The 22,837-nt window shown below is 46.6% G+C and overlaps 2 protein-coding genes across 21 annotated transcripts; both read right to left on the reverse strand.

The window, feature by feature from the left end:
• Positions 1-936: 936 nt before the first annotated feature.
• Positions 937-18,870, reverse strand: ehbp1l1a (EH domain binding protein 1-like 1a). Of its 17 annotated transcripts, none has more exons than XM_019871083.1 (33): positions 18,584-18,863; positions 17,554-17,611; positions 17,329-17,424; positions 17,196-17,249; positions 16,945-17,123; positions 16,717-16,862; positions 16,477-16,545; positions 16,148-16,357; positions 14,971-15,111; positions 14,736-14,855; positions 14,491-14,634; positions 14,025-14,201; positions 13,833-13,892; positions 13,664-13,754; positions 13,023-13,328; positions 10,383-12,935; positions 10,242-10,298; positions 7,609-9,899; positions 7,494-7,530; positions 7,067-7,264; positions 6,440-6,913; positions 4,656-6,176; positions 4,422-4,518; positions 4,174-4,340; positions 4,003-4,051; positions 3,392-3,901; positions 3,276-3,315; positions 3,153-3,196; positions 2,941-3,052; positions 2,753-2,852; positions 2,567-2,640; positions 2,343-2,457; positions 937-2,269 (listed from the first exon to the last, which is right to left on the reverse strand). In XM_019871083.1, the coding sequence occupies exons 1-33, from the start codon at positions 18,685-18,687 to the stop codon at positions 2,182-2,184; spliced, it is 10,482 nt and encodes a 3,493-aa protein (XP_019726642.1). In that variant the 5' UTR covers positions 18,688-18,863; the 3' UTR covers positions 937-2,181. The 17 variants fall into 17 exon arrangements, with proteins under 17 accessions (XP_019726642.1, XP_019726641.1, XP_019726643.1 ...); XM_019871082.1 differs by having other exon boundaries at positions 13,023-13,361; XM_019871084.1 differs by lacking the exon at positions 16,477-16,545 and having other exon boundaries at positions 13,023-13,361.
• A 509-nt stretch (positions 18,871-19,379) lies between these two features.
• Positions 19,380-22,270, reverse strand: btg3 (B-cell translocation gene 3). 4 transcript variants are annotated; one of them, XM_019871113.1, is made up of 4 exons: positions 21,908-22,074; positions 21,707-21,844; positions 20,702-20,830; positions 19,380-20,556 (listed from the first exon to the last, which is right to left on the reverse strand). In XM_019871113.1, coding segments are annotated over exons 1-4 (642 nt in total). In that variant the 5' UTR covers positions 21,910-22,074; the 3' UTR covers positions 19,380-20,183. The 4 variants fall into 4 exon arrangements, with proteins under 4 accessions (XP_019726672.1, XP_019726671.1, XP_019726673.1 ...); XM_019871112.1 differs by having other exon boundaries at positions 19,408-20,556; positions 21,976-22,270; XM_019871114.1 differs by having other exon boundaries at positions 20,385-20,556; positions 20,644-20,830; positions 21,976-22,270.
• Between the last annotated feature and the right edge of the window lie 567 nt (positions 22,271-22,837).

Genomic DNA, 22,837 nt, shown 5'->3' on the forward strand with positions numbered 1-22,837 from the left:
ACTTCCGGCAGCCCTCCTGCACGTCCACAGGACTCGACTGGTAGACATTTTCACAGTGCCCGTGTTAATCCATTGAGGCAGCAGCTGCAGCCTCCGAGCTTGATGGAGCTGGCCTCTTGGCTGGCCTCCAGGACAGGCAGCTGGGACAAAGGAGCCTTCAGTTTCTCGCCCAGTTCCTTGAAATCGGGCTTGTGGGTCTTCAACTAATCCGATGCAGTAGCTCGGGAAATATGCAACACAAAAGGTATCTTGGCTATTCCAGCAGCAGTAGGATAGACTAGACGGATACTTGAACTATTGCGGTCCTTCCAATAGACAAGCACATGCAAAACAACATATCTAATGTCCCATCCCTTTTCCACAAAAAAATAAGTAAATAAATAAAATAAAAGTTGGCTCGACAGCATCGAGCAAAGATGCGCGCACAAAGAGGGTCAACATTGTCGAGGCGACACGCTTGAGTCTTTGATAAGTGCGAAAATGAGACAACCTAAAAGGACTTTTTTGATCCACTGATTTCTTGGAAATATCTGCGACTGCAAATGTCACATAAAGATTTCAAAAACACAATCACAAACAGGGAAAATTTCAAATGTGAAGCCATTGCGGGCATTGAAATGGAAAAAAATGTCTCGCGTTATTTAAAAAAAAAAAAAAAAAAATGGGCATTGAAATGGAAAAAAAATGTCTCTCATTAAAAAAACAAAACAAAAACACTAACCCTTTCATGCACCCTGTAAACTGATAACATAAGAAGCTGTCCACTGTCCCTGAAAAGGTTAAAAAGACTTCCTTGCCATGACCTTTTCCCCATCTGCGAAACAAATCCAATACTCTGGACAAATTGAACTTGCTACCATGACCTTTTCCCTTCATGATTTCATCTGTGAAACAAATCCAATACTCTGGACAAATTGAACTTGCACGACATCTTTCCAACACATCTATTTTTAATGCAGCAAAACATTGAGGGCTTTGCAAACTTGACAAATGTTCAAAAGTAACAAGAAAACAACAGTCAGTTCAGTTTCCTATAAGTCACCCAGTTGGCATTCTTCTGGACAAAACCAGTACCGCCGCAACCCTTCAGCGGTCCAATCGTACTTTCATTTCAGTGATGCGGCCAACCACCAAACCGAACATTCCATCAAAACCTGACTTACGAGCTTTGATCAGCTGCTGTTGCGTTCGAGGACGACCAGAAAATGTGCAGACTGTGTCATATTCCTGTGAATACGCAGTTCCTATGCAATCCCGAAGGTGCAAATGCAGCACAATACACATGCGGCAATCAGAGGAAAAAGTTTGGGGTTAAAAGCAATCCTGCAGACAGCACACAAACAAAGAATAAATAGTAAAAGCTCCAATAAATTAAAGATGGCTTTTCAAACAAATCCATTTTCGCCAATAAAATGATTTAAGCGGCCGTCCCTGCTAAAGTAATATCCTTGAGATATATATTAATGTGGATGTTTTATGTTCTGTTGCATTGTTGTTATTTTACCTTTAATGTTTCTGGAAAGCCCCTTGCAGCAGAATAAAAGACACATTAAAAGGGGAAGGAGTCCTTTTGGTAACAAACATCCCTCAGTAACAAGGCACAGTCAAAAAAATATTATGTAACACGCATACAACAGTAACATCACTTTGGGAATTACTTTTTTTTTTTTTCCTGGAAGCGTATCACGTATGACTGTTCAGTCTCAGCGTATAGCGTATTTACCGGATAAGACAATTGTCCAAAACAGCAGATGTAGCTGAAGTGAACAGAAGATTCATTTGAAAATGACAAATAATATGAAAAGCGTGATTCTGAATATTCAGAAGCGTACTCATGGAAGACATGGCTTTTCAGCGCCACCTTGAGACCACGACCATACCCTGCAGTTATCACGTCAATTAAAACCGCGTTTAAAAATGTGGAGAAAAAAAAAGTGACAAGGCACAATAAGATAGTATCACAGTTCCCATTCTGAGACTTTTAAAGTGTCATCAGGCAAGTCCTGCCATAAAAGTGTGACCAACGCTTCCCACGTCATTAAAACTTTTTTTTTTAAACCACTATCAGTTACTCTGAGCAAGACTTGAAATAAAATCAATGACAATATCAATCTTTGGCAATGACGTGGAGTGACACACCTCCTCTCCTGAGAGCCTTCCCTTAAACTCGGGAGGCGAAAGTCACTGCATCAGACACTTTTGCTGCTTGGCGTACTTCCTCCGGCGCTGCTCCAGGCCACGTTCGAGGCGTTCGTCCTCCTCCAGAGCGCTGGAGACAGAAGTGCGGCTTTGAGTTGCTATCGACTAGCCGTTACAACGTCGGTGACCTCCCTCCTCCTCACCGTCTCTCCTTGGCGTCCATATTGTGGACCAGTTCGTCCCTCTGGTTGACCAGCGACACCAGCTCCTTAAGCAGCAACTGCTCCCTCTGTTTGTGGGCCAGCGTCTTCTGCCACTCTGAACGACCCCATTCAAGAACCGAAGCGTTGTGGAGAGTGAAAACGAAGATTAAACGGAACAGTTCAAGCAACGGGACTGAATAATTGCTTCTTGGTGGTGGACAAACCTTCGAGGGCCATGATGTCTCGCAACTCTTTGGTCAACAGCTCAAACCTTCTTTCCAAATCGTGCTCCTCCAGCCTGTCGGGTGAGAGCACTTTTAGAAACAGAGTAGGTGCTGATGACATCATCATCACCACGTGACCATCTCTGAATGGATTCTCGGTCTATGTCACATCCCACAAGATCTTACAACAGCTGCAGGTGATCCTGTCTTCGAATCAACGCGTTCTTCTTGTTGACCAGTACGAACCATTCCTGAATCAACCTTTCCTCCTCCGCCTTGTCACTGCCTGTTAGGCGAACGCACGTGGCAAATGACACGCCTGTGTCAACATTTCAGACAAGAACATTTTTCAAAATCAACGGAGACTGAATTACTTGTTTCCATGAGCTGTCGGAGTTTCCTCTCCACAACGGCAGCTCTGGTGTCGATGTGGTTTTGTTCTGCTTCCAGGGCTTGCATTTGACTTAGTACATACTGGCTGGTATCCTGAATGTGCAAATGCATATTTCTAAGTTTGCATGGAGTGCTGATTCTTGGGCATGTTTACAATTTGAGCAAAAAACAAAAAGAAAAAAAAAGCCCTAACCTGGCCTTCTCGTCTTCCCACCACAGCCAGAGTTCCTGTTGTCTCTGTAAAGCAAAGCACCGGTAAGTTGTAATGCAGTGGATACACATCCATTGTCGTGACCGTACACGTGAATGGACTGACCGGTTCTGATGCTTCCGCTGTCTTCCAGCTCTGTCACAACCTGTAAAACAACGGAAACCGTTGCTTCAACAGTTTAATTAAAGAGACAAAGCCCAATCCTAAAGAGCGAGTCCTACCACGGATGCGTCGCCATCCTCTTCAGACGCACTCTTCCGCTGGGACCTGCGCTTCTTGACCAGATCTGCGTCTTTCACGTGCGAGAAACCACACTTGGACGCCAAATGAGTCCTCGGTGGCGTAACCGGTGACTGGGGACCGCTGGCCCCGGACGCTTGCACCCGTTTGCTTCTGGACGGCGGAGCTACATCCGCGTTGCTTTCGCCCTCGTGTGCCGCGCTAACAGAGCCGTTGGTCTCCAGACCGATGCCCTCCTCGTGAAGCCTTTGGGTGCAGTAGCGAACAGCCGCCTCGGGGTCCTCTTCGCCCTCCCGGTCTCCCGTGACCGCATAGCTGGACTCACTGGCGTCTTCTTCGATGTGAAGCACACTTAGCTCCTGGCCCATGAAATGAGTGCGAATCTGGCTGAGGTATGTCATGACGATGAGGCGATCTGGCACGGTGAGCATGACCATGTCCGAGGGCTCCATCAGCCTGGAAATGCCGAGCTCGGCGAAACCGTCAAAGGCCTGTCAAATCCAGAAAAAAAAAAAAAAAAAAAATCACATGATCATTGTTATAAGATTTCAGTTTAGAAAAAAAATGAAACAAATCATCAAATGTGAATTACCCTTTTATTGTTGTGTTTGATATCATAGGGGTCCAACAAGTCATAATTACTAAACAAAAAGAAAAGGGAAATTAGAATTGCGCAAAGCAGTAATTCGGACGCGTGCATCCTGATTTTCATGGCAATTGTCATTGATTCATGTGCTGTGTTGCTTTGTATGAGGCTGCTTACATCTTTTCTGGGTGAAAGTGATGCAAGATGGCACAAAACGCTAAGCCGTTCCTCCAGGAGGTGCTGAAGTTGCTGATCTTCAGTCCCTTGTGATCCTGAGTGACCTCCTTGCACCACTCCAGCAGAGACTGACTGGAGGTGACCAGGTTTGGACTTTCTGAAAGATTCTACAACACGGGAATTTGGATCACAGGTAACTCCCTGGTTGCTTGCAAAAATTGCTCATCTCAATTTTTGGGTCAACTTACTTCTGGAGATGCCGACGTAACTTCAGGTTTTGTTGGAGTCAAGGTTTGGTGCAAATTAACCACTTCGGCCTGACTTTTGTCTGCGGGCGGACTGTCCCTGTAAACAAAAACAATGTAATGGGTATCCAAAATGAAAACTTTGCTGCAGTTTCAAACCATGAAAGGAATAAAAGCACACACGCAAGGCCACACTTTGAATGGATATCGATTTTTATTTTCTAGTTTTATTCTTACCTGTCTTGCTCTAAACAACCAGGAGCTAAATATACAGACACAGAGCTGTACTCCAAGCCTTCATTCTTTGGATCAGAAGGTTCTGTGCCTTCGACGTGTAGCTGGTCATCCCGAGCTGATGTAACTGAGCAGGCAAAGGACTCCTCCATTTTTGTTGGCGGGACATCTGTTAGGGTTGCACCTTTGACCAACGCATCCGACGCCTTCTCTACGTCTCTATTTTCTGCTGAGTAAGGAGATGGAAATTCGTTTGCGTTGCCCGGATCACAGGATCCTTTTTCAGCGATTTCACGTGAATCCCATAATGGCGACCAATCCTCTGCTGCTTCACAAGAGGCAGCCGTGGCCTCTGGCTTTCTTTGAGATGAGTCTGAAATGTCTGTGGGTGGCGTGTTGTTGAAAAGAGACGAGTCGAGGTGTTTCCCGGTTCGAGGAAGCGGAACAGGCCCACACCCCTGCTCATCGTGGTGATTTACTTCTTGGCCAGAGGTGCCTGTTACTGTGTCTGACAAGGAAGTACGCGGTGAGCCGGGAACTGCAGCATCACCCGGGAATGAACTGCTAAGACGTTTCTTAGCTCTTGGTTTCGGTACAGGAAAATTTGAGGGTGGTGTCGCATCGTCACCGACTTGGAGCCGGCTTTTCCTCAAGCGGACGGTCATCGCTTGCTCTTTTGATATCCTGTCGTCATCGTCCAGCGGCTGGCCAGCCTGACCTCCCGCGTGGGCCTCTTCTTCACTGGCACATTTCCTCATCCGGGGCTTTGGGATGGGTTGCTTTGTCAAAGGAACTTTCACGCCACTTTGTTTCTGTCCAATCCTTGTGATAATTGACAAGGGCGCATGTTGCTCAACAACATCCCCCTGTAGCTCTGCTTTCGACGCCATGCTTTCATGTTCCTTTGTTTCCGAGAAGGCGGGTCTTTGGACTGTTGCTTCTTGGGCGTATTTTGTTTCTGCAACCGTATCGACCTCAGAAGAACATTCTTTGACGATTTGGGCCGTGCTGCTTGTTGGTAGAGCATGAAGTGTTTGTTTTTCAATTGTGACACTTTCTTTTGTTGTCAAAGCTTTGCCCGGGGCATCCGTTGTTTCCACATCAGGAGAGACATCATTTTTTTCTTGATTGACAGTTGTGCGCGGTGAGCAAACAGTTCCATCTCCATCTACAGGAATGCTACTACCAGCACGGAGGGAAGGATCGTTGACAGGTCGCGTGATAGTGATCTCACGAGACTGGATTGGAGCAACCTCATGAAGGACAGACGACCCGTCCAAATTTTGATGGTGGTCTGGCTGTTGTAAAATGGTGGCTTGTTCCAGTTCGCATTCTGTTTGTTGAACTCCTAGAACTGTTTGATCTTGCTGAGAGACCGTGATCTGTGCCTGCGCTTCAATCATACAAAGATGCGGATCATCTAAAGCTTTGTCAAATTGTAGCTCTGGGTTTGATTTGGCGTCTGTCAATGGTTGAGTTATTGGTGGCTGCAGGGGGCTTCCATCAGCACTTGCTAGTTGGGGGCTTAAGAACAAGAAGAGAAACGTTTCAGAAATTTTACAGTTGAGTTGGCACTCTCTTTCCACTCCATGCAGCACACCAAGGAAACGGTGGAAGCACTCAACAGCGGTTCACAGCTAGCAAAGTCGAGGGTCCTTTTACAACTCCAAATGACAGTGGCAGTCATTGATGAGAACGTTCACACAGAACAAGTGCGCGAGTATCAAACCTGCACGCCGTGCACTCAAACGCGAGCAGTGGGCGGGTGGTTATTGAGAAACACTCACCCAGATTCCGATGTGGAAGCGGTTTCGAGTTCATGTGTGGCATTCGGATGCCTGACTGATAAACTGTCAATGCACTCGGATGTGCCTGCAGAGTCCTGATCACTTGTCTGCCATTCATCAAGCAAAGGTTCCTCTTCCTCGTGTCGAACGTCCACTGACATGCCAGTAAGGTCTGCTGCGGTCAACGGTGGCCATTTCTTCATACTCACACAAACCATGAACCCATCGTCGCTCTCGGAAGGCGGTGATGGGGTTGCCAGTTGACCCTCTCCCGGGTAATCGTCCTCCAACTGCTCTGATAAAGGAATGACCTCGTCTACAGCGGAGTCAACGTCCACACATTGAGGCAAATCTTCACACGAAGAGATGTCAGTCTCATATGTTGGACGCGATGCCGAATCGACCGTCAGGCGAAGATCGTTCTCAGACAGAGACGAACCAGATGGTCCCAAAATGGATGCTACCGTTTCATAGCTGTGAAAAATGCGATAGTTCAGTCAGCACGAGCTGAGGGGCAACGCAAAACAAATGATTCACACGTAGCAGAGAATGAAGGGTTTGTTCTGGGAATCGGAAAGGTCCCGTCAAATGTCTGCGTTCGAATGTTCCACATTCCAAGTCACTTACCCTTTATGGAGAACATCCACAATAGTTTGGACTATTCCAGGAGGCTCTTCCGCCCCTGCTGATGGCAACGACGCTTTCTGTTTTTCAACTACATTTCCTTCTACCTCCAATATTTCCCAGCCCGAGACCCCTTCGGGCTCCGATGCCCCATTTTTCCGCTGTGCTTGGGCCTCCTCGGCTGCGACTTCTTTTGTTAGGCTGAAGATCCAAATTCAATGATGTCATCCACATAAATTGCGCAGCAACATAATACATACATTTGGATGCACGATGATCCAGCTCATTCCATGCTAGGCTCACAGCATTACACATGCGGTCGATGACATAAATTCCGCAGCAACATAATATATACATTTGGATACACGATGATCCGGGCATCCCATGCTAGGCTCACAGCATTACACATGCGGTCGATGCCTTCACTTACTCTGTGTTGTGACGTCTCGTGTCTCTGTATTTTGCCTCTGTTATAGAAGCAAACGGTGTAAAATTCAAGGAAGAATTTCAAGGTGACCCCGATGTTGACGCTACAAATATCTCACCAGATGCAAGCGTTGTGACGGGGCCATTACCATGCGTGGCTTCTGGTTGATTTGGCAATCCAGTCACAGCAGACAACTCATTTTTTTCTTTGCATGTTGTACTCAGGAGCGAAATGCTTGGCATCCCAGGAATTCGAGTCAGATGTGGGCACGATGGAGCTATTGATACCATGTGCTTCATTTCTTCATGTTCATGCTGATGGATTTCAAGGAATTCAGCCGTGACATCCGTCTTGTACTTCTTCAGGTCCGCAAATAAGAACTTCTCGCACGAGTCGTGCCGTTGTGTTTTCAAAGGTTCAAAACTAAGCATCCTCGCTGACGGGAAACCCGGGGTACGGGAAATGTAGGGAGCTGTTGAGTATAAGCCGACGATATCCGATGGTTTGTTCAGAACTTGAGCAGATGGAAACCCACAGAGTCTCGCCTTATTGGGACAGGACGCTGCAATTTTTGCCATACCGCTCCCGTTTTGTTTCTGCCCAGCAGGTGCAATAATTCTCTCGGGCAACTTTCTCTGAGGTGCTCCCAGGATGTTTCTTCTTTCATGTAGCCACCCTACAACTGGTGTTGTAGGAATGGATGCAAAGCCTTCCAGAGATGACGACCTCGGGCAGCAAGGTACCAAACGGATCATGTTTGTGTGAACCTTGGATTTGCTTTGAGGTGCTGAGGGAAGTCCGTGGATTTTGGATGCTTCTGGACAAGAAGGTACTATGGCAAACATGTTGTTGGCTTTGTCCAAGCTGGCTGGCACACGGTTCATCTTCAGCTTTATGTTCTTTTGTGGTTTGTGAACCAATGGAACCAGCTCAACAGTCCATCCTTCCGTGTTGTCTTCAACCGATGGCAATCCAAGAACAGTAGAAACTGGAGGGCACAGCGGAAGGAGATTTGTGATATTTGTGCCGTAGTGTAGCACTTTGGGATGTGGATTGGACGGGATGCCAGTTAAACACGAGGCTTGAGGGCAAGACGGGACAAGAGAATGCACGTTTTTCCATTTATTTTGGGGCTCAGCGGTCCTGTCGGGTATGAAGTCCTTCTTTGCCTTCTTCTTCTTTGACAATAACTCATTTCCCATCACCCATCCAATGATCTCACTTCCATCAACCGATGCAAAACCGGGTACGTTTGAAACACGGGAGCAACATGTATAAAGGCTTATCATATTTGGTGCACAATATGTGGCTGGAGGGCTCGGGTGAGTGGGGAATCCCGGAATCAGGGCAACTTTTGGACAGGATGGCAGAAGGGAAGCCATTGTCTTCATTGTCCTCTCGTCTTTGTGAAACCTTCCTATCAAGGCTGTCTTCTTTTTTGTCATTCTGGGCTCAAAGGGTGGATTTCCGTTGACCGTCCATTCGCTTGATTGAGTAAGTGACGCAAATCCTGGTATTGCTGACACTTTTGAGCATGATCTTGAAAGACTAACCATACTGGGTTCGTCAAGACCATGAGTCCTTCTCGGTTGCTGCGCAGAGGGCCAACCAGGAAGGCTTGATTCCCTTGGGCAACACTGACGAAGAGAAACAGCTCCTTTCATATCTTTGTGCATTCTGTTGCTCTCTAGTATTAATTCAGACCTAATTTTATTCCCGCTCTTCCATAAGGATTGCGTCATTCCAATCACATACCAGGCTTTGCCGTCGGCTCTGAGCAAAGATCCAAAGCCAGCCACGTTGGAGGAGGCCGGAAAGGTTGGGAGGACGTGGACCATACTTGACGAGTTAAAGACGACTGTAGGTGCCAAAGTTGATGGAATCCCAGGAATGCACTCACGTCTTGGACAAGATGGTGTTAATAACGCCATGGTTTTCATTTCATCATTGGTAGGCGCATCTTGAATTATGACAGTCTTCTCTGCTTTCTTAAAAAGTGCCTCCGGCTGCAATAACCAACATCTAGAAATGGTTTCGCTCAGTGACGGCGTACCAGGAATACAGGACACACTTGGGCAACAGGGATGCATAGTCACCATACTCCGATTCCAGCGTTGACTGGCTTGTTTCGTGTCAAGTATACCGCTGGGCAGTGAGCCTATCGGGGTCATTTTTGTAACGGCAGTCTTCCTCTTCACTTCATCATCGGGGAAGGAACTCGTGAACAAGACTGACGAAAGCGGATTGAGAGTTTCTTCAGTCGTCACCACGTGGCCTGTGAATTCTGTAGATGCCTCTGGTAGATCCTCACACAGAGCAATCATTTCTATGGGATATTGCGCTAGCATCTGCTGCCTGGAAACACTTTTCATTTGGCGTGACTGCTGCAGTGAAACCATGCGGTCATTTCTAAGGATTCGGAAAATACAAGTTAAACTCCAGAATAATCAAGGAGCGAGTGTATTGTACAGTTCTGGCTTGTATGTTAGGAGGCAAACACACACAAGGTAGGGTCAGTGCACCGCAGTCTCTCACTGAGAAGCAATCTGTCGTTCGCATCAATCGAAGCACACAAAGCTAGACATGCCACTTAATCTGTGCACATTTCTCCACACTTCAAAGCATCCTTATCTCAAGTGACACCGACTTTTCCCCAATTCATTCGGGTGAATGTCAATTCAGTCAATCTGTGCTTTGTGCAAAGTCACGGCATGCCATTTCTCGGTCACTTTGCAAACTCTCACAACCCACCTCTTGTCTGACAATGGCGTGTCACTGATTAAGTGTGGTATTCGCCCATCTGTGTTTCTGAAACGTCATTCGAAAGTGATATTTCAAAAACAAAAAACAAATGAACATTTAACGTGACACCAACGACATTTAGTAACTCACCCTCGTTTTAAAGCAGTTACTTCTTCCTCGGATGCCCCCATCAAACCACGTTTGTCATTAATTATCTCCAAAGCCATGTCGGAATTTCCTTTCTTTATGTCTGAGTCATATGAACTTGGGAATGGCGTCGCTAAGAGTGGCGTTCGAAGCGCCCGCTCTGATGGTACTAAACAGCATGAACTAGTTGATGGCATTCCCGGCAGGGAAGCAATCTTTGGACAAGATGGCGCAATATTCACCATATTTTGACATTTTTCTTCTATACTGTCAACTGTAAGCAAAAGGGAATGGGGTGCCGCCAGCGTATCCTGATGAGGCCAGTGTAGCGACATCATCAACTTGGCCCATCGACCTATGTCGTCATCAGAGCCTGACAGCACTTTCGACGGGAAGCCCACAATGCTTGTTTGTCTTGGGCAACACAGCAGCAACTCTGCCATGCTCGGATTATTTTCTTCTGCCGCGTCAACAGCTAGGAGTTGCATTGTCGAAGAAAATCCAAATTTCGGTGCTTCTCTGGAACAGTACGGCATCATACTGACCATCGCTTCTCTGTTCTTGACTGACATCTCATCAAGTCCAGAAGAGGAGTGGACCACGACCGACCTTGTAGTGACTGGGTTCCTCCAAAGTGTCCCCCATTCCACGCACCAACTGTGATACTCTCTTGAACGATCCTTTGCAGGTAAACCTGGAATTTGACCGTGCTCAGGGAAAGTGATCATGGATTTGAGCATATTGGGGGCTTCTGTCGTCAAACCGTCCCTTTTACCGCCCTTGGAGGGAATTCCGTAGATGTTAGAGTTTTTGGGACAAGGGGGCAACATGGACACCATCACTCGAACGATTGTCTTCTCCTTTAAAGAAATCTTGCACTTGTGTGTTACTTCCATTATTCCTGGGCTGCTCCATGTTTTTCCCCAAAGCGGCCTTCTGTCAACCTTCCATCCAGCTCTATCAGACCCGCTGTGGATTCTGGAGGAGATTCCACTAACTCGAGAATATCGCGGGCATGTCGGGAGCACATGAATCATATTTGCACTATTTTCCGATTTGTGCCATTTTACTGATGGGAAGCCAGGTGAGAGGGCTCGCGGTGGACACGAGGATACAAGGCATACCATGTTGCGAACCCAATCGCGGTCAATAGCAAAGATATCTTTCAGATGGGTTATGTCTGCATACTTGCGTGACGGCTGTAGCAGAAAACTGTCCGTTACCCACTGAGGTTTGTCGTAGTTTCTAGTTGGCATTCCAGGAACCGTAGATTCTTTCGCACAACTCGGCAAAAATGTCACCACACTGACTTCTTTAGCCAGTTTACTTTGTTTTTGTGCGGATGGAAAGCCAGGAACCTTGGCCTTTTGAGGGCAGGAGGGAGTAATATTCGAGCATGAGGCCACCGGTGTCATGGGGTGTGATGTCACAACACATTCCTTCCCTAAGTGCTTCTCTAATAAAATGCAGCTGCCCTGACCCAAACTCCAAAAGTCACTCGCAAGCCAAACCGGATCCTGAGACGCGAAACCAAGAATGTTGCTTTCTCTTGGGCAAGTATACAAAAAGTTAGCATTTTGACCTGGAGCGGAAGGCAAACCATACGTGTAAGCTCTCTGCGGACAACAAGCTCGCATATTAACCATGGCTTTGCGATGCCTCTCATTCTCATAGGAACTGTCCAGAACCAAAACACATTGAGGTCTCACTCGTTTTCCAGAAAATGAATTCCTCAAATTCAGCCAGTAGTCTTCTTGCCTCGACCCTCTAATCCTTTGTTTCGATGGCATCCCTGCGATCACTGAGCAGTCTGGCCATGCAGGGAAAAGACTGCCCTTATATGAAACTTCCTTAAAAGGCGCTGGGGGAAACCCAAGAACTCTTGAGTTCCTCAGACATGTTGGCCATATCTGTTTGCTCAAATTCATGTCAAGAGCAGCTTGTTGCCAGACACGACGCAAGTTTGAATAAACGGGTATGGGCAATTTTTCAGCGCGTAATGACTGGAACGTTGCACTCGTATGATCAGGATCAACGTCTGACTGTTGACAAGCTGGAATGCCAGGAACGTTTGAACGTTGAGGACAAGTTGACTGTAACCGTATCATACGTGGCTCTAGGCGTGGTAAATCCTGTCGATTTTGGGGAGGACGGTCTTTGGAACACAGTCGACCCAGTTCTGCCGTGGCTGGATACGTGTGAGTTTTATCGGTATTTTGTGGCAGACTCTCTGCAATTAGATTTTTTTCACATACGACTTTGTCTGGAGACACGGTATTCGCTTCCACTTGTAGTAACATGTTGCTTGCTGGCTGTTGTCCTGAGACGAACCCAAAGTGGGAGTCAATTCCTGAAGAAATGCACTGCATGTTCTGATCAGCGCTGGACATTAAACCAGCGGGGCTGATTTTCCGCTTCCATTCGGAACTGTTTCCTTTGGAAATTTCTCCTGAAAAGTCCTCTGATATTTTTTTAATCACCTCTGGCGTGACAGTATAGTCGTCCAATGTGTCGTCTGTGAAACTAGTTGTCAATGACGCCGTCTTGGGCTCATGTCTGAAGGGGCAAGGGTGGCAAAAGAGACGGGTGTCAGGAAAACGACTACTTGGCAAACTTCACTGGCTCATTTTGAATTTCACTTACCTCAAAACGTCTTTTCTATGCCCCCCTCCTACCTCCCCTTTGCCAGTTGTGTCTGTAGTTATTTGCGCAAAGTGCAACGGTTGGGTCTGAACATTTGAGGAGATATGTTGGGAACCGACCGAAAGCGGGGCCAAGGGCTGAGCTGGCTGCGCTTTGGCAACTTGACTGCCTAATTGAATGGACATTTTGGACGAGTGGCTTTGTGGTTTGACAAGAGACGTCCTTGCGGGGCTTAACTCCGTATGATCCATCTGTGCTTTGGGCATCTCAAAATACTCGAGATCTTGAGCTGAGGGCGCTCTGGGGCTAAAGGGCAGAAGAGAGGCCAAACTCTCAGGTCTGCAGGACAAACAAATACATACCCACGAATGAGGAGGAGGGGATGCCAAGCGACGACCCGAGACTGATATTTACACCACAGTTATTATTTTGAGGCTACCATTTGCAAGTATGCAATTTAAAACCACCAGTCACCCATTAAGTGCAATGAAGGCATGACGGAGAGAGCACACGTGCGTGTGTGTGTGTGTTTGTGTGTGTGTGTGTGTGTGTGTGTGTGTGTGTGCGTGTGTGTGTGTGTGTGAGTTGCTGTGGAAGCTTCAGAAGGCACAAAAACAGACACAAGGCGGTCTTTTACTCACCCCGCTGATGCCCTGACAACTTTGACACCAAACGCTGGCCCTCCAGCGCCCGATGCCAAGCCCTGGAAGGCACCTACTTTGGAATCAGGACCTAGAAGGAATCAAATCGACCTTGTAATCATTTTAGAACGGCCTGACAAAACGCAGCCCATTTTGCACAAACGCTTACTCGTGGGAGTTGTACACTGCTGCTCCTCTTCACTCAGTGTGCTCAACTGCCTCTGGATCTCTACACGGAGCATAAAAGATCACCGTAAGAAAATCTTAACCGTGATTGAAGACGCTTCCACGCCAACAGCACCCGGTGAATGACATTTTTCGATTGTGAAGAGTCAAAGTTGACAGCGGGTCAAGGAGATACCTTCACTTTGGCCACTTAGGGAGCCAATGTGGGGTAAAGGAGCCTGAGAAGGAGGAAGAGAAGAAAAAGGACCGATGGAGGGACACGAGTGGGTGTCAGTGACAGTGGAAGGTGCAAATCCGGAAGCCCCCGGGTGTTTTTGCTGAGAAGGAAGGCCCGCAGGCAGGCAGGATGAAGCTGACATGGAGGATTGTGTGATGGAAAGACAGGAAGGAAGAGGGGAAATAGAGGCAAGGAATTTTCATGACTCCGAACCCAAAGCAAGCTCGCAAAACATATTTCAGCATGCTTATCTGATATTGTTGACTAATGTTTGGGCAAGACTTTTCAACAAAAGAGCACAGCAACATCATTTTACCAGTTGCCCAACCCCGCTCTAATAGAATGTCACAACGGTGGAAGTTTGACAAGGGCCGAGAAAACAGATTTAGCTTCGAAGCGTAAAAAAGGACAACAGCAGCATTACATGTCACGTCTACTCTTTTTCTTTTGTGCGCCACAGAAGGCCGGCCGGGTTCATCCACGGACGGATGTAAGAAATTTGGAGAGAGGGCGGGCTGCGCGAGAGGGGCTTGGCATTTAGGAGGCCTCCATTCACTCTGCCAGGAAGCTGGGCAAAGAGAAAGAAGGGACAAAAAAAGGCGAGGAATAGGCGCGAGACGTGGGAACGAGGATCTTCAAACATCCTGGTGGCCTATGCCGCCCCTGTACCTGTCTCAGGGGCGGAGGGGAGACTGGTGGGTCTGGTCAGCGTCGAGCCGGCCTCCGCAGCTTGGGGATTTCTGGGAGCGGCAGCATGCAGCGGAAAAGGAGGGCGGGAGCTGAGCAGAGCTGAGGAGGAGGCGACAGAAGCGAAATAAAAGGAAGGAACCGAGATAGACTTTGGGAGTCCAAAGGCACCGTGTAGAAAAAGACAAGAGGAGAGAATATACGCCTCTGGTTGTACCTGCGTGCGAACTCCCCGTTAAGGCGGAAGGGACGGAAGAGGGATCAGGAGGGGAATGACAAAGGGCTTTAGAAGAAGTGAAGGTGGGGAGGGACTGAGCACCTCCTTCAGGGGGGGAGTTGCTGTGGAAGCTTCGGGCAGCTGAGCAGAGTTTTCGTGGCGAAGGCATAGAAGAGAAAACGGAAGCAGGGCGTTCGCATGAGTAAACCACCTTATCTTAAACACAAGAAGAACATCTGCTGTCACTTCCCACGCAGTAAATTTCATAGAGTACATTTTACTCTAAAAAAAAGACTCGATTTGGTCCCAGGATAAATACAGTAAAATTTAAGAGTAAAATATTCAGAGGACAGGCGGCCCGGTGATCGAGTGGTTAGCGCGTCGGCCTCACAGTGCAGGGGTACCGGGTTCGATTCCAGCTCTGGCGTTCCTGTGTGGAGTTTGCATGTTCTCCCCCGGGCCTGCGTGGGTTTTCTCCGGGTACTCCGGTTTCCTCCCGCATTCCAAAACCATGCGTGGCAGGCTGATTGAACACTCTAAATTGTCTCTAGGTGTGAGTGTGAGCGCGGATGGTTGTTCGTCTCTGTGTGCCCTGCGATTGGCTGGCAACCGGTTCAGGGTGTCCCGCACCTACTGCCTGGGATATGCTCCAGCACGCCCCGCGACCCTTGTGAGGATAAAGCGGATCGGAGAATGGATGGATATTCAGAGGACAATTTCCACTGAAAGAAATTTGGAGGAATATTTGCTTGGGAAAAAACAAAACAAAAAAAACAATCACTGTGGTAAATTTTTTTTCCCTCAGAACATACAAATACATTTCACACAGACGGTTTTTGAGTAAATTTTACATGCCTAGTATTAGTTTATTGAAAAAAAGTCTGTCAGTCGACGGCCATCTTACCACCTGAGATATTACACTCCGACTGCGAGTTTGTAAATAAACTACCGGTAATACTTTGCAGGTAAAATTTACTTTAAAATATTTTACTGTCGAAGTTTTAGTCCGTTTCGACTGGGACCAAATATTGTCTGTTTCGAGTAAAATGTACTCTGCGAAATTTACCGTGCAGCTACTCGAAATATTTATACACCGAATCCCCTCTTTGGTCTTTCATTCAAGGTGTTTCATTCAAGGGGGGCGACACCATTTGCGTCCACGTCTTTCGAGCGATACCTGATCCAGAACGAGGCTGGAAAATTTTGGGAAGTGCTGGAGGGTGAGCTTGTGTGAAGGCCGGAAGTGAGTAGGCATAGAGGGAAGGCTGGGTCTGATGGGCGGGCGTCGGAACGGATGAGTGATGGGGTTCGGGCAGAACAGGAAGTGATGCAACAGAGATGGAAGCGCAAACGCCCGAGGACGTTTTGCGAGTTATCTCTGTGGTTGCTGGGGCGAAAAGGGAAGGAAAGAAGAAGGATGGAGCATGACTGAAGTGAGACATGCACGTGAGCATGAGTGAGGAGTGTGATGTCAGAATATTGAAATGGATATTTGTTAAGCTATACAATTTGGGACAGATTCGGTTGCAGGCCTCCATGCCAGGTCGTGTATTCTTGCCGTCGAAGGCTCGAGGGCTAAGAAACATGAGACAGAGACAACAAGAAAGGTCGAGACAGGAACGTGAAGTGAAAGATGAATGAAAAGGGGAAACAAAAAAAAAAACGGATCTCTTGCTCTATTTTAGTTCACATTCGTGGACTTCCTTGTTGTAAAATATTTGTGGAAGGTGGCTGTACATGTTTTACCAGTGGCAGGCATCGCTTGTCCAGAACCGAAGCTCGTCCTCCTTTCTTCCCCGATTTCGTCGTCACTGTCGTTAAAATCATCCAGATTGCCGATGTCGCTCTGCTTGAAACTCATTAGACTGGCCAAACTCTGCATGTCCTCATCGCTGTAAAATGTAGGGAGGAAAAAAAAAACACATGCAGCATTCTGTATAAAATGAATGGCGTTGCCAAATTGGCGCTACTCACGTGGCTTTTCCCTCCTTGAGGAAGATGCAGGACAAGTTGAGCTTGAGCGTGGCCTCTTTCACTTTCACCGAAAGAGGTTTCAACTTGAGGGTCAGGTCATACTGCGCCGGCGTGGCGCTGGCGTACTTCTTCATATTGATGTCGGCCGAGGCCAACACCTTCTTTCGTCCCTTTGTCTCCTGACGAGTCCATAGAAAGGACGAAAAAGGTCAAGTCAAGTGGCGTGGATAAACTCGAAAATTAAGACTTACATTTTCAATGACAAAAGTCCAGTCTTTGTCCTCAAACTCCTCTGCGGTTGGCTCCTGTTGACATAAAAATAAGCGGATGCCTTAACGATGTAACATTTAACGGAAGCACCAAGGCTAAACTTCCTAGTCCCACCTTGAAGAGTGTAACTGTGATGTCCAAACTCTCGGGCACCTGCCAGAGTACCAGACCTCTGTAGGGGTTCTGAATCCCTGGCTGCCAACTGTGGAGCTGGATGATGACATCAAACGACAGAACAACTGTTGTTTTTTCCAATTGACATACGGTGAATGTTGTCACAGCCATATGTTCACATATTGTAGCCTATAACACATTTAAAAAAAAAAGTTCCTTTCTCACCTTCGTGCTGTGACGTCTGCTTCTTCTGATCCACACCACTCTCAGTTTGTCGGGTTGCCTGGAAGCACACAAAACTGCCAGACATTACGAACATTACCCATAAACGTGTGCCCGAGGGTCCACTTTTGGGGTCACATGTTGCTGTTAACCACAGGGTGGCGCAAGAGATACTCTTAGCCGTTATCCTCCATGAAAAATATTTTCAAGCTATTATAAACCTTTCTGTTTGTTTTTAACCCTTTCATTCATAAAATATATTTTTCTGTGACCGAAAGGTGACCTAGAACCTTTCTCATCAGGCCAGGGGCAAAACTTGTGACAGTGATAGGGAAGACAGAGCACCCGCAATGTTTGGGTGTTTGCACGCATGTGTCACTGCATAACTTGACCCGAAATAGACACTGAACCTTGCAGGGATTTAACAGTCAAAGCTATCCAACACCTGCTGCGCAGTGTTTGTTAATGGTGGGTGCATGACGGCGCAATATTTGCCATCCATTGCATTCAAGTACAGTACATACAGATTACACAGATAAAACGTTTCCTGATTTTTATTTTATTATTTTTAATTATTTTCATGATCTTCAGTAGTATCTTAAAAAAGTACATTTACGAATTGATTTTAGACCATTTTTTTGTCTTTGTTTTTTTTTCCCCAATGAAAAATATGACAACGTCAAGAAATTTGCGATTAGTCATTTGTCGATGCTCCAGGTAATTATCAAAACGCATCGGTATTGACTGAGTCTTAAGTGCTGATAGCGTTTCATTGTGTGTCAGTTTCTCAGCATCAAGACCCGGAAGTGAAGGGGCGTGTCGTCGCCTCCCAAAACAAGTGAAAACAAATATCAGCAGCCATAAAATTGGCCCAATTATGGCCCAAAATAACATTTCATATACAACAAAGTATATAATAAACAAAGGCACTTTTTTAAAAAAAAGTGGGCGGCAGTGGCAAGTTGCCAACATTAAACGTGTTAACGTAAACAGATGTGAAGCCGTTGAAGATGTTTCAAGTGTGATCGCTCACCATTTACTTGAGCTTTCCAGCACAAGTTGGTGGAATGAAGCAGCGAAGTGAAACTTGGACGCCTTCTTTCCCACACGCTGGAGTCGCTTCCAAACCGAAGTCATCGTCGACTAATTTTGTCCAGAAGCCCGCATGAATGACGGCGAGCTTGGTCTCCCCGACAGTTTCGCCCGCCCGGTGGGGTAAAAGAGCACCTGTCTCGACGACCACCTGGGTGGACAGAGGGAGGACCACTCGCACTCGCCTCCGAGTCCGGAGAGACTCTCCCGGCGGGCTCACGTCAATTCACACCAACTAGGACAAACAGGAAGTCGCCGAGCAGCAGTAGCTTCCACAAAATAAAACTCCAAAGCAAAATTAAAAACCGCCCGCTTTGTCGTCATGTGATGCAAGTCCAACGCAAGGACAAAAGAGGTATGTATATTACATATCAAAAGGAAAATAACAATTTCAAGTATATATAACAAGTTGTAATCTTGACGCCAAATAAAACATATTTTATGAGATTGTGAGATGTAATTGGACAGCCCATTAGGGTGCCTCCAGCCCTGAAAGCGCCCTGGATTGGCTGGTGATCTGTCCACAATCACACATTTATGTATTTGGCCACTCACGGCTGAAGCTAAAGGGCAGCTATCATACGTTGCCACCGTACGTTGCCCTAATATTAACGACTGTAGATTCTTATGAACTCTCGGGTCTGCAATAGCCTCAGTGGGACATGTTGAGGGAAACAAAAATTGGGATAGAACCGCCCTACCCTCCATTGCCTCCCATCATGAGATTGAGTTTCGCTATGGGTCTATTTATAATCTGTTACTGACAACTAGAGTAGCGCTTAGAACATCAACATAAACGCTGCAGGGGAGAGAAAGATATTTTATCTTGACCGATATATACTGATACAAGCAACTGGAAAATTGCAATTATTCTCAGGAAAGTATACAACATATTTTGGGGGTGGGTGTCTTATTTTCTGCTGTTACAATTGATTTGTGTTCCTATGAAAGGCACTCGGGTCTGACGGCTGTTATTTATTTTTTAATTAATGGCAACGTATAAAGACATTGTCTTGGTTTCTGGCTTGTGACGACACGCTGATATCATCAGACACATAAATTATTTTCCATTCCTGCAGCAACAGTGCTGTGTGTGAACGTCCAGCTAAATGCACTGTTGTCAGGGCCTCGCTCTGGACTGACCCGTTCCGTAAGCATGCAGCTGCATTTGGGTGAGGAAAATGGGGCAAGAATGAAGGGAAAGCACCGCAGAGTAAGTTATTATTCAGGGCTTTGGATTTCCTGATTCCTCTGCTGTCAAGTTGAGATATAGAATGCATCAGATCCAGCGATAATCTGTGGTCCAACCACACATGCAGTAAGGGGAACAAATGTTCTCTCAGGGAGCTTGAATCTTATTCACACAACTACAAAATACCCTCAACATAAAAGATACACCTGCAGATTTGATTTAATTTGTAGGTACGACCAATCATGTGCTTGGACTTGATCGCAGCGGCAGTAACTAGACGCGTGGTTGCATCACACCCAACAATTCCATTTCGAACATTTTGTAAATATAGCCCAACACCTGTGAGGTGTCAGTTGGACGCGTCAGGTCGCATCGCAGCAGTGAAGAGTGAGTAGGGATTTTTTTTTCCCATGCAAAGCACTGCAAATGGCTCTCGACAGACAGAGTAGACCCTAAAAGCAATGCAAGAGGCTGAGCGATGATTTTCTTGCACCTTGACAGCATCATGTGCAATAGAGAAAATGCTCAATATGAAGAAGATGACTTGCATTCTTGACATTTTTTTAATGTATAAAATATGAACAAACACAACCGAAAACAAAAAGGATCCAGGCCTCTCCTGCAAGGCCTCTGAAGCCTTAGTGAGCTCGAGGGAGGATATGACTTTTTCCTGGTAGCAAGGCCTTAGCATACCAGGCGGGAAGTCGAAAAGCGGATGCATTCTAGTGGCAGAAAGAAAAAGAAAAAAAAACAAATGCTCGCATGCCTACATGAAGTATAATTGCCATCACAAAATTGTCATGTGATACCGTATCACTGCAGCGTCTGGAGGAAATGGGAAGGAGCGACGCGTCCGTGCTGTCATATCCGGATGACGAGTCCGAGTCGCTACCTGAAGACGAGCTGTCTTCAACGGCCATTAGATCCGCACACGCGCCGCTTTTACTGTTGTTGGGGAACCTGGCCACCGAGAAGCAAGGGTTGTCCTCTCCGATCCTGAAATGCAAAAACAATGTCAGCATGTTCAACGCTAAAGTGGCAACATATCATCGCAAACTGGCTTGTGGCATTGAAAGTTCCACTTCACGCCTGCGGAGGGAGCCCTTGTTCCTTCTTACTGCTTTCAAACAGTCAAACCCACCAACTTACATTTGAATAGACTAACAATAAACCATTTATTCGCCATGGCGAGAAGTGAAACCATTGGCAGCCATCTTACGTAGCCATTCGTTGAGCGCGCCTAACTGGAATAAATTGATTTATCTATGTGGCGTTTGCGTGTTATTTTCTGTCTCTAGTGAATGTGCCAAAGTGTGTGTTATCCAGTTGTAATAAATCTGGGAGTGCTATGTGTCATGTTGTCAGAACCATCAACAATAGAATGAAAGCAAAGGCTAACAGTAAAAAAAAAAAAAATGCTGTGAAATGGAAACTTAACCTCTTTCAGTCAATTCACGATCCACAAATTCCCGATACTGAGATAACATACTCTGAATGTTTGATGCAAAGAGTGAAATTCATTCTTTGAGATGTTTGCATTCCTCCATACGGGGATTCCGCTGTAAAACACCAACTGACAACAAAATAGCAGAAATTGTCAATAACAGGGGCAATGTAAGATGGCTGCCCTCCGCATTTGGAGCTTCTCCCAAACTCACTGCTACAACCGTACGCCACACACTGTGGCATTATTTCCCCCCACAGAGACAGAAAAGAACGTGAAAACGCCACAGAGAAATCAACGTACTGTATTCAAATTAGGTGCACTTAGCGAGTGGCAACGCAAGATGGCCACCAGTGGTTTTTACTTCTTGCCATAGCGACTCGGCGGCAGTAGTGGTTCAGGTTCTTATACACATCCGGGAGTCTAACCTGCAGGCCACTTCACCGGGGTCCACCCATAAAGTGAGGACAGGCGGCAATCCCAGCTCACAGAATTGAACCCCGCTCTCCTTACAGGCCCGCAGAAGTTCTGGATCTTGACTGTTGGACAAGTTCACTCGAATGCACCTGCAAGTGACACAACTGTCAACAGTGATGGACTTTTCCAGAAACAAAATGATGAGTGGTTACATTCTAGAGAGCTCTTCTGCTGGCGCGCTTGTCTATCCAAAGTGTGGAAAATAAGAAAAGCACACGACCTATACGCTTGTCCTTTGCTGGGATTGTCCGGGTACCAGTGGTCCTGAAATTTCTCCTTTAGCGCAACCAGTAACTTCTCAATGAAAAGCTCGGTTTTTTGCACATGCAACTTGGTTACCAGCAACTTCATAAGCGCAAACACGGCCGCAAGCTCTTGCTTCATCGCTGCTGATGGAATGACTTGACCAGGACACTCTTGTAAATTAATTTCTACTCTTGTAAACTAATTTCAAACAATTTTTTTTCTTGGCTGAATAAAGGTTAAATAAATTAGCAAAAAAAAAAGGTCTTTGATTTGGCAGCATTCTCACTCACTTCCTGTTGCCAGCGTTGAGTGTCTTTATGATGGGCCCCCACCCATCTTTTCCTTTACGATGTCATCACTCCCAACAGCGTTTGCGGTTCTTCGCCCGGCAGAGCAAGCTTGCAAAGGACCCAAAGTGAGGAAGACCATATCAACACAACACAACAATGCGGCGTTGGGAATCTTCTCCACATTGCCAACACCTGAATGTGAGTGCACAGGAAATCTTGATGATACGATGCTTGCTGCAGGTTCACAATCCTACGATAGCCATCGGCCCGTTGACCCGGATCCTCGCAATGACAACCCCAACAGGTGATGGCGGATGGGGGTCATGGTGTTCCGCAAGACAAAGCAGCCGCCATCTTAGCCTCTCCTGCTGATTGTCATTCACAAATGTTAACGCAGTTGCAGTCATATTTGTGATTGGATGGACATGTTGGCGAACTTCACAAAAGAACCTTTTGCTGTTGAAATTTGATTGCGCAGCCAACTAGTTTGTTTTGGCCGACAGTATAAACATCATACAAAATGCAGACGGTATTTTCCACTGACAA

The sequence above is a fragment of the Hippocampus comes genome, unplaced genomic scaffold, assembly GCF_001891065.2.
Source record: "Hippocampus comes isolate QL1 unplaced genomic scaffold, H_comes_QL1_v1.1 scaffold83, whole genome shotgun sequence".
Taxonomy (NCBI): Eukaryota; Metazoa; Chordata; class Actinopteri; order Syngnathiformes; family Syngnathidae; genus Hippocampus; species Hippocampus comes.